At 36.9% G+C, this 12,257-nt stretch overlaps 1 protein-coding gene across 3 annotated transcripts in view; it reads right to left on the bottom strand.

Moving 5' to 3' along the window:
• KLHL5 (kelch like family member 5) overlaps positions 1-12,257 on the bottom strand; it is a 94,547-nt gene that overhangs the window by 23,766 nt on the left and 58,524 nt on the right. For all 3 annotated transcript variants that reach the window (XM_070791307.1, XM_070791308.1, XM_019962597.2), the window contains one exon: positions 5,298-5,484. In XM_070791307.1, the coding sequence (XP_070647408.1) occupies positions 5,298-5,484 (187 nt within the window). The remainder of the gene's footprint in view (positions 1-5,297; positions 5,485-12,257) is intronic.

Genomic DNA, 12,257 nt, shown 5'->3' with positions numbered 1-12,257 from the left:
GCATATTGAAAAGCAGAGACATTACTTGGCCAACAAAGGTCCGTTCAGTCAAGGCTATGGTTTTTCCAGTGATCATGTATGGATGTGAGAGTTGGACTATGAAGAAAGCTGAGCACCGAAGAATTGATGCTTTTGAACTGTGGTGTTGGAGCAAGGAGATCCAACCAGTCCATTCTGAAGGAGATCAGCCCTGGGTGTTCTTTGGAAGGAATGATGCTAAAGCTGAAACTCCAGTACTTTGGCCACCTCATGCAAAGAGTTGACTCATTGGAAAAGACTCTGATGCTGGGAGGGACTGGGGGCAGGAGGAGAAGGGGACGACAGGATGAGATGGCTGGATGGCATCACCGACTCGATGGATGTGAGTTTGAGTGAACTCCAGGAGATGGTGATGGACAGGGAGGCCTGGTGTGCTGCGATTCATGGGGTTGCAAAGAGCTGGACATGACTGAGTGACTGAACTGAACTGAATTGAGTAACATACAGCTCTGAAAGTTGCTAGGAAGATGAAATGAAACAATGTAGGTCAAGTCCTTAGCATAATGCCTGACATTTACTAAGAATATAATGAATGCTACTCCCACAAAAATAACATAATCAAAATTTGTGAGTTGAGAGAAGGCTAACTGGAATTATCAGGACAGCAGTGGAGATTTCGAAGAATTAGGAGTCATTTGAAAGAAGTCACTTGGTGACTATCAGAATGTAAGTTTGAGAGAGAGAAGGAGAGAGGAGATAAGTATTGTTTACTTGGCTACTTAGAATTCAAGTTCCTTCCCCAAATTTGAGGACTCTTCCTATGTATGTATGAGCCTTGATGGGAGCCAGGAACCCATCTCCCAGAAAACTGAAAAGGCAGGTCTTTCTTTTTAAAAAAAAATTTTTACTGGAGTATAGTTACTTTACAATGTTGTGTTAGTTTCTACTGTACAGCAAAGTGAATCAGTCATATGTATACATACAACCCCTCTTTTCTGGACTTAAGACAGTCATTGTCTTTGGAATTTTGGGGCCTATGACTGACCTAAAGCTAGTCAAATGGATGTCTGAACTTGGAATTTAAGACCTAAAGACTAATGTATTATATTAGAGCATCCTGTGAAAAGACCAGAAGTTCTGTCATCATTTACGTTCACCTCACAGCACATGTTCAGGTTGGTAGGACTTTCATTATGTGGTCAACAATGAATTTTGACGTCTCAAGGCACTCAAGAAGCAAACCCTCTTGACATGAGTAGAACAGCAGCTTTTTTAGACCTTATTTTAGCAAGTTCTCAAGTCTGAGAGACATGGTCAGAGAAGATTTGAATACATGACGTTTAAGGTGAAAACCAAACGTCAAATATGTATTTTATACAAGTTGGAAATATGAGAATAAAATCAAAGTGCAAGACTTATTTTGTGGAATCTGAAATATGATACAAATGAACTTATCTACCAAACAGAAACAGACTCACAGGCATAGAGAATAGATGTGGTTGCCAAGGAGGAGCGGAGGTGGGGGAGGGATGAACTGGGAGTTTGGGATTAGCAAATGCAAACCATTTTATAGAAAATGTTAAACAACAAGGTCCTACTGTACAGGACGTATACAGGGAACTATATTCAATATCCTATAATAAACCATCATGGAAAAGAAAATAAAAAAGGATGTATACAGAACTCAATCACTTTGCTATAGAGCAGAAATTAACACAATACTGTAAATCAACTATACTTCAATAAATTATAAAAAATCAAAATGTGAGAGTATAATTAATACAGAGATAACAGTTAAAGCCTTGAAAAAGAGAAGGAAAGACTGAGGAGAAGAGTTCAAGTGCTGGTAATGACTACAAAGCTAAGCACCAGTTCCAGACATATAGCAGGTTATTTAGTAAATATTTGCAGATCAGTTATCTGGACAGTGGATGTCTCCAAAAATGCTCAAATACTTACATTATAACTCCAATCAGTTATCTTTATGTATTTCTAGAACACTGAGTCATCAAGTCTATATTTAAAACTTAAGCATCTATATATACATAGCACTATATGCTATGTGCAATAATAGCTATATTTATATTTATTTATATTTTATAATCTAAAAGTTAAATCACAATGCAAGATTTTCAATTAGAGCTCACGTTTTGATATTTCTTAGAAATATCATATAGAGGAGAAACCTTTAGATATGATCACTGCATCAAGTGTTTTAGTCATACAAGTAATACAAGAGAACTGAGACCACAGCGGTAGCTAGAAGTCAGAGGTATTGTCAGGAGCCTGCAAATTATTAGTACTAGGAATTCAGAGGAAGAGGAGATCAATGTATGCTGAGAAAAAATACACATAAACAGAAAGCTTCTAGCACAATATCCGGCATTGAGTAGGCACTGGGCATGGTGTTTGTTGTTATTAATGTTACTATGAATAACAAATGCTGCAAGAAGGGTACAAAGATTTCCAGATACTCTTGACCGAGATTTCCTGCATATTTATATTTTACATTTGTTTTCTATGTATGTACATGTGTAGACATGAATGTTTTTCTGAACTGTTTCATCAGAGTAAGTTGCAAAAATGATGACCATGCATGCTTAGTCGTTCAGTCGTGTCTGACTCTTTGTGACCCCTGACTGTGGCCTGCCAGGCCTCTCTGTCCATGGCATTTCCTAAGCAAGAATACTGGACTGGGTTGTCATATCCTCCTCCAGGAAATCTTCCTGACCCAGCGATCGAACCCACATCTCCTGTATTGCAAGTGGATTCTTTACCACTGAGCCATTGGGAATCACGATGCCCCTGTATCCCTAAATATCTCAGTGTTGCTTCTTTTAAACCAGAAATCCTCTTACAAAACCACAATACCATCATCAAAATCTGGAAATTAACATTTATACAATGTTGCTGTCTAATCTACAGACCTTATTTGGATTTCATCATTTGTCCCAATTATGGCTTCCCTGGCAGCTCAGCTGGTAAAGAATCTGTCTGCAAGGCAGGAGACTCTGGTCTGATTCCTGGGTTGGGAAGATTCACTGGAGAAGGGATAGGCTATCCATCCAGTATTCTTGGGCTTCCCTTGTGGCTCAGCTGGTAAAGAATCCGCCTGCAATGTGGGAGACCTGAGTTTGATCCGTGGGTTGGAAAGATCCCCTGAAGGGAACAGCTACGCACTCCAGTATTCTGGTCTGGAGAATTCCACAGATGATCCATGGGGTTGCAAAGAGTCAGACACGACTGAGCAACTTTCATTTTAATGTCCTTCATAGTAAAAGAAAATCCAAGATGATGTATTGTAAAAGCTGTCATATCTCTGTAAGACATATGACAGAGACAAATTCCTAAACCTTTTTTTTTTTTTTTTTGTATTTCATGATGTTGACATTTTGGAATACTTCAGGTAAGTTATTTTGTAGCATGTCTCTCAATTTGAATTTGTTTGTCTTTTTCTTATGATTAAGTCCAGATTATATGCTTTTGGCAAGAATACCACAGATGTCCAGGTGAGTTCTCAGTATATCACATAAGCACAGGCTGCTGGTTAGTCTCTTTACTGGCAATATGACCTTTGATTATTTGGTTTAGGTACTGTGTCAAGTTTCTCTACCATAAGCTATAACTGATTGACTAATAAGCAAGTGATTGGGAGATACTTTGAGACTAAAGATCCTGCTCTCAAAAACTTTCACCTATGAGTCTTAGAGAACTGATGATTGACTGAATTACTTATTAATATGATGATTGCCAAATGGTGATTTTTCTAATCCCATCTTTGCTTCTATATTTTAATTAGTTGGTATTCTACTGTAAGGAAGAGCATTCCCTTCTACTTTGGTTTGTATCAGTATGAATTCATGAATACTTATTTATAATCTTTTGCTACCATTATTTATTTTGATGTTGAAATTATCCCAGGTTTGGACAGTGGTAGCCTTTACAGCCATGAAATTAAAAGATGCTTACTCCTTGGAAGGAAAGTTATGACCAACCTAGATAGCATATTGAAAAGCAGAGACATTACTTTGCCAACAAAGGTCCGTCTAGTCAAGGCTATGGTTTTTCCTGTGGTCATGTATGGATGGGAGAGTTGGACTGTGAAGAAAGCTGAGCGCCAAAGAATTGATGCTTTTGAACTGTGGTGTTGGAGAAGACTCTTGAGAGTCCCTTGGACTGCAAGGAGATCCAACCAGTCCATTCTAAAAGAGATCAGCCCTGGGTGTTCTTTGGAAGGAATGATGCTAAAGCTGAAACTCCAGTACTTTGGCCACCTCATGGGAAGAGTTGATTCATTGGAAAAGACTCTGATGTTGGGAGGGATTGGGGGCAGGAGGAGAAGGGGACTACAGAGGATGAGATGGCTGGATGGCATCACCGACTCGATGGACGTGAGTTTGAGTTAACTCTGGGAGTTGGTGATGGACAGGGAGGCCTGGCGTGCTGCAATTCATGGGTCGCAAAGAGTAGGACACGACTGAGCGACTGAATTGAACTGAGCCCTTACAAACTGTCTGCTGTATCTCTTGACCTGTTTCCATCATTGGGCACTTCCTTACTTTCTGGCACTACAAGTTGTTCTAGGCTTATCTTGTACTTTTCTACCTCAGTGCTAGAATCAGCTATTTCTCCAAGGAGCTCATAAGCCTTAGTTATTACTAATTCATTTTTCTGTTTCTTTCAAAAAGATACATGTACCCCAATGTTCACTGCAGCACTATTTACAATAGCTAAGGCAAGAAAGCAACCTAAATGTCCACCAACAGATGAATGGATAAAAAAGATGTGGTATACATATATATATAAGATATACATACATAATGGAATACTACTCAGCCACTAAAAAGAACAAAATAATGCCATTTGCACCAACATGGATAGACCTAGAGATTGTCACACTGAGTGAAGTAAGTCAGAGAAGGACAAATATCATATGATATAGCTTATATGTGGAATCTAAAAAAAAAGGTACAAATGAACTTCTTTCAAAAGAGAGAGAGAGTTACAGATGTAGAAAACAATCTTATGGTTAACAAGGAAAAGAGGGGAGGGATAAATTGGGAAACTGGGATTGACATATACACATTACTATATATAGAACAGATAACTAATAAGGACCTACTGTATAGCGAAGGGAATTCAATATTCTATAATGACCCACATGGGAAAAGAATCTTAAAAAGAGTGGATATATGGCTATGTATAGCTGAATCACTTTGCTGTACACCTCACACTAACAACACTGTGAATCAACTATACTTCAAAGAAAAACAAAAATTCATTTTGTATGTTTCTTCAAATAAAAGATTATTTAATACCTTTTGTTGAATCCATTCCTCCAACTGCAAATAATGTACCAACAGTTGACTTCCTAGGTTTTGTCCGAGGACTCTGTAACATGGGCCGTCTCTCTGGTAGTAAGTGATACTTCATTGCTTCCATAATTAGTTTCTGACATTCTATATCATCTCGAAAAAGTGCATTATTTTCCATGTCTGCTAGGAACTAGAAAAAAAATAGTGAGTAGATATATTGACTGATCAAGAAAATGATGAGGCTAAAAGAATAAACACAAATGTTCACAAATGGAAATTATCTCATTAAAAAAAATCCAAGTCTGGACATCTATTTTTAACTAAAATATTCAACAGTTACAAAATTTACATTTTACTGAAAAACAGAACTAAGGAAAAGTGGTATGCTTTAAAATCTTAACAGTGCTTATCTCCGGGTAGTGGGAAACTGGTGCTTTTTAAAATAACTTTTCTGGTATGTTTCTATATTTTCAAGATTTTCTAAAATAAATCATTTTACTAAGTTAGAAATAGTTTTAACTGAAGAATAATTATAAGTGGGAGCTGACTAATTAGACTGCATTTATCTGACCTCTCTAAAGAATGTTCAACCAGCAAGAACAGCAAAAACAAAGTTTTCAATTTTTCCAAGGGGCAAAGAACTCCGAATGGTGATTATTTTAAAAGAACTAAAATTCCTTGTACTTCACTGAATTCTACGTGTTTTACCTATGTAATTTTACATAAATGTATAAGTATGGTTACAACCTACCTTTAAAAGATGAATTAAAAAAAAAAAAAAAGATGACTTTCTCTTTTGTGCGTGGTTCTTCGTCCCCCTACTTACCTCTTTATTGCCTTATTTCTTTCATTTAGGATACTAATTCATATGAAGTTAATTTTTAAACAGCATATGAGTTGAGAAATACTTTTTCTTCCAAATGAATAGCTAGCTCTAGACTAATATAATTCCATTTCCCAACCGAATTGACCCTTGGTTACAGCAGTCTCAAGATATATGAGATCTATTTTTTGATTCTCTATTCTGTTCCACTGATATATTTGTCTATTCCTTTCCTAATACTACTGTATCTTTAAAAAAAAGTCTTTATTGAATATGTTACAATATTGCTTGTTTTATGATTTGGTTTTTTTGGCTATGGGGCATGTAGGATCTTACTTCCCAGACCAAGGATGGAAACAGCACCCCCTGCATTGGAAGGTGAAGTCTTAACTGCTGGACTGTCAAAGAAATCCCTATTACAGTGTCTTACGACATTTTTTGCTTATCTGACATAAATCTCCCTTCACTATTCATTTAAATTTTCTGGGCTATTTTTGAGTCTTTATTTTCTATATAAACTTAAGACAGATTTGTCCAATTCCCCTTCACCATCTTGATCCTGTTTGAATTCTAATAGGAACTGCATTAAACCTTTTTGTAAGGTATACACCAATTATATCATTTTCACTTCATTGATGCAATTGCTAAAACCTTCCAAGCAGTGTTAAATAATTAGAGTGATAAAGAGTATCCATCTTATAGTTTAAATTGATATGGTTTCAGTGTTTCACTATTTAGGATAATAGTTACTATAGCACAGAAGGCGATGGCACCCCACTCCAGTACTCTTGCCTGGAAAATCCCATGGACGGAGGAGCCTGGTAGGCTGCAGTCCATGGGGTGGCTAGGAGTCGGACACGACTGAGTGACTTCACTTTCACTTTTCACTTTCATGCATTGGAGAAGGAAATGGCAACCCAGTCCAGTGTTCTTGCCTGGAGAATCCCAGGGACGGGGGAGCCTGCTGTGCTGCCGGTCTCTGGGGTCGCACAGAGCCGGACACGACTGAAGTGACTTAGCAGCAGCAGCAGCAGCAATTACTATAGCATTTAATTTTTTACTATGTTTAAATAATTTATCTTTATTATAGATATGTTGTTTTCTTCTCTCCCTATTTCAGAGTTTTAAAATTAAGAATGGTTAATTTTTTCCAAATATCTTTTATACAGCTAGTGATATGATTATATGGCTTTTTCTCCTTTAAATTATTGATATAATTACCTTGACAGATTTCCTAATACTCAACCATTCTTATATTCTTGGAAAAAGATCTTCCTGATCATAGTGTATTACCCTTTTGATATACTGCAGGATTGTATTTGACAACATAAGGTATATTTTGCTGCTGCTAAGTCATTTCAGTCGTGTCCGACTGTGTGTGACCCCATAGACGGCAGCCCACCAGGTTCCCCCGTCCCTGGGATTCTCCAGGCAAGAACACTGGAGTGGGTTGCCATTTCCTTCTCCAATTCAGGAAAGTGAAAAGTGAAAGTGAAGTCGATCAGTCGTGTCCAACTCCTAGGGAACCCATGGACTGCAGCCTACCAGGCTCCTCCACCCATGGGATTTTCCAGGCAAGAGTACTGGAGTGGGGTGCCATTGCCTTCTCCAAAGATATATTTTATATACTGTATAATTCACCATTTCAAGTATACAGTTCAATGATTTTTAGTAAATTTACCAACTTGTGCAACCATTACTATAAAAACAGTTTTGGAACATTCTCATCACCCTGAATGTCTGTTTACTGTTAATCTCGGTTCCGATCTCCTGTTCCAAGCTCTAATCTGTCTCTACAGATTTGCCTTTAGATGCTTTGTATAAATTGGATCACACAATGCACGGTCTCCTGCGTCTTGCTTTTTCCACTTACCATGTTTTTGAGGTTCATTGATATGTAACATGTATCAGTGTCCATTTCTTTTTTTTGTTGAATACTACTTCACTGTATGGATGCATCATATTTTATCTAACCATTCGCCAACTGATAGGCACTTACATTCAAGTTTTTGGCTATTATGAATAAGGCTGCTAAGAACATTTGTGTGCAAGTCTTTATGTAGATATGTTTTCAGGAGTAGAATTGTTAGGTCATATGGTACACATTTATGTTAACTGTTTAAGAAACTGCCAAACTGTTTTAGAAGGTGTCTGCACGATTTATATTCCCACCAGCTATCTACAAGGGTTCCTGTTTCTCCACGTTCTCACCAACAATTATTACTGTCTTCTCTTTTCAGCCACTTGAGTGGGTGAAAAATGTGAGTTTACTTTGTACTTACTTAATGGCTAATAATGTTGAGAATATGTTCATATTTTGATAATGGAAGAGAAGGAAATCTCCAACAAAAGTAACTGTAAAATAGTTTGTGGCATCTGGCAACTGAGAACGGCATGCGAAAGGCAAAAAAAGCCAAACTGAGACAGAAGTCTCAACATAGAGAACAGATTGGTGATTTTTAAGGCGGAGGGGGCTGAGGCAAAAATGGAGTGGGAGGTTGGGTAGCAGATAAAAATTATTATATATAACTGACAGCACAGAAAACTACATTCAATATCATGATAAATCATAATAGAAATGAATATTAAAAAGAATTTATACATCTGTATAACTGAATGACTTTGATGTACAATAGAAATTAACAATATTGTAAATCAACTATACTTTAATAAAAACATTAAAAGTGAAAAAAAAGATGTAAGTCTCAGGATCTAAAGCAGAGTGTAAATTCTGATATTAATCATTCCATGTTATCCTATGCACACAAAATATAGTTATACTTTTTACAAGTCATTAATGAATATGCATCAAATGGCTCATTTAGATTAATCTCAGTATTTCTACTACTTGTTATACATAAATGCTTTAGTCCTTTCTAAATAAAAATAAATGTGAAAAAACTGTAGAAAGTAAAGTCTTAGAGGACTCAACAGTTACTACAGTGAAATATATTTCTTAGCATGCTGACAGTATCTATAATTTATGAATAAATGGGGTTAATTATATTTAAGTAGAGAGATGACAGTAATGGAAGAAAATATGAATCCAGTAATATAAGCATCAGATGAATGGAAGACCAGATATCACTCGGAAAATGATTCAGAAGGCACTGAGAAAGGACTACAAAATACAGACTCTCATATACTCTGCATTTTAGGGTAACACCATGTACTTTCTATGCCAAAAAAGAATGGCAAATTACCTAAGTGGAAACATTTAGAAAAGATGAGAAACATGTTCAATTTGTAAATTTTTATCTTTACTCACATACTTGACAAGGCCTTGCAAATAGCTGAGAAAAGAAGAGAAGCTAAGGGCAAAGGAGAAAAGGAAACATATAACCAATTGAATGCAGAATTCCAAAGAATAGCAAGGAGAGAAAAGAAAGCCTTCCTCAGCAATCTGTGCAAAGAAATAGAGGAAAACAATAGACTGGGAAAGACTAGCGATCTCTTCAAGAAAATTAGAGATACCAAGGAACCGTTTCATGCAAAGATGAGCACAATAAAGGACAGAAATGGTATGGACCTAACAGAAGCAGAAGATATTAAGAGGTGGCAAAAATACACAGAACTATTCAAAAAATATCTTCAAGACCCATATAACCATGATGGTGTGAACACTCACCTAGAGCCAGACATCCTGGAATGCAAAGTCAAGTGGGCCTTAGAAAGCATCACTACAAACAAAGCCAGTGGAGGTGATGGAATTCCAGCTGAGCTATTTCAAATCCTAAAAGATGATGTTGTGAAAGTGCTGCACTCAATATGCCAGCAAATTTGGAAAACACAGCAGTGGCCACAGGACTGGAAATGGTCAGTTTTCATTCCAATCCCAAAGAAAGACAATGCCAAAGAATGTTCAAACTACCGCACAACTGCACTCATCTCACACACTAGTAAAGTAATGCTCAAAATTCTCCAAGCCAGGCTTCAACAGTATGTGAACCATGAACTTCCAGATAGATTTAGAAAAGGCAGAGGAACCAGAGATCAAATTGCCAACATCCGCTGGATCATAGAAACAGCAAGAGAGTTCCAGAAAAACATCTACTTTTGCTTTATTGACTACGCCAAAGCCTTTGACTGTGTGGATCACAACAAACTGTGGAAAATTCTTAAAAGAGACGGGATTATCAGACCACTTGACCTGCCTCTTGAGAAATCTGTATGCAGGTCAAGCAGCAGCAGTTAGAACGAGACATGGAACAACACACTGGTTCCAAATTGGGAAAGGAGTATGTCAAGGCTGTATATTGTCACCCTGCTTATTTAATTTATATGCAGAGTACATCATGCGAAATGCTGGGCTGGATGAAGCACAAGCTGGAATCAAGACTGCCGGGAGAAATATCAATAACCTCAGATATGCAGATGACATGACCCTCATGACAGAAAGCAAAGAACTAAAGAGTCTCTTGATGAAAGTAAAAAAGGAGAGTGAAAAAGTTAGCTTAAAACTCAACATTCAAAAAACTAAGATCATGGTATCTGGTCCTATCACTTCATGGAAAATAGATGGGGAAACAATGGAAACAGTGGCAGACTTTATTTTTTCAGGCTCCAAAATCATTGCAGATGGTGACTGCAGCCATGAAGCCATGAAATTAAAAGATGCTTGGTCCTTGGAATGAAAGTTATGACCAACTTAGACAGCATATTAAAAAGCAGAGACATTACTTTGTCAACAAAGGTCCATCAAGTCAAAGCTATGGTTTTTCCAGTAGTCATGTATGGATGTGAGAGTTGGACTATAAAGCTGAGCGCCGAAGAATTGATGCTGTTGAACTGTGGTGTTGGAGAAGACTCTTGAGTCCCTTGGACTGCAACAAGATCCAACCAGTCAATTCTAAAGAAATCAGCCCTCAATATTCATTGGAAGGACTGATGCTGAAGTTGAACTTCAATACTTTGGCCACCTGAGGCAAAGAACTGACTCACTGGAAAAGATCCTGATGCTGGGAAAAATTGGAAGGCAGGAGGAGAAGGTGACGACAGAGGATGAGAAGGTTGGATGGCATCACCAACACAATGGACATGAGTTTGAGTAGGCTCTGGGAGTTGGTGATGGACAGGGAGACCTGGTGTGCTGGAGTCCATGGGGTCGCAAAGAGTCAGACACAACTGAGCGACTGAACTAAACTGATGTGATTTGCACTAAAACTATCTCCCCCCAATACTAATATTTCCCCCAAATACTACTTAGAGTAAATAACAGAATGTGAATGATTTATGAACTCCATAGGCTTTAAAAAGTGTTTTGGTACCCCAAACTTGTAAATTAAAAGAATGCTAAAGATAAATACTGATTTGTTTTATATTTCTGAATTTCAGTAAAAAAACAACAATGAGAATTGAGAACAGAATAGTGGAGACCAATATACTTGTAATGCAGACTAATCATTGGGAATATTAAGAATTTAGATATCAAAATATTTAAAATAATGCCCTAATGCAGTTGACCCTAGAACAACATGGATATGAACCATGAAGGTCCACTTATACATAGATATTTTTCAACAATAAATACTACAGCATGACACAATCCATGGTTAGTTGAATGCATAGATATGGAGGAATCTCACATGGAGGGCAGGTGATAGGTTATACACAGAATAATCCCCACGCTGTTTGAGGGCCAACTGCATTTTCATCCACATTGTTTAAAATAGGAATGAACAGAAAAGTCTGGAATGCTTTCAAAGGTAAAATAAAACCACACACACCTATCTTCTGGATTATTCAGAGTTTAAAAATAGAGCCACACTAAAATGATTATTTGGTTCAGGATTGTAATAATATATATTATTTCCTATATTATTTTAAAAAGACACTACAATAAAATGACTATATGTAGGTTGAACTCATTATAGTTAGGCTAAAAGAGAATGTTTCTTACCAACAGAATAGGGTTAAAACTGTATGAGAAAGGAATTATTTTATGAAAGTAAATTCTTTAGGTAACGATGTAATGGTAATTTAAAAAAAATCAGTCATTTATTTGATAGGCACTAGACATTTTTTTGCTTTGTCACTTTTATTTTTTATTAAGATATAAATGACATATAACATTAGCTTTAGATGTATAACATAATGATCTGACATATCTATATATTGGAAAATGATTAAGTCGAGTTAAC

Source organism: Bos indicus, chromosome 6, assembly GCF_029378745.1.
Source record: "Bos indicus isolate NIAB-ARS_2022 breed Sahiwal x Tharparkar chromosome 6, NIAB-ARS_B.indTharparkar_mat_pri_1.0, whole genome shotgun sequence".
Classification (NCBI taxonomy): Eukaryota; Metazoa; Chordata; class Mammalia; order Artiodactyla; family Bovidae; genus Bos; species Bos indicus.
The sequence above is the reverse complement of the archived record's forward strand: the minus strand, read 5'-3'. Positions and strand labels throughout refer to the sequence as shown.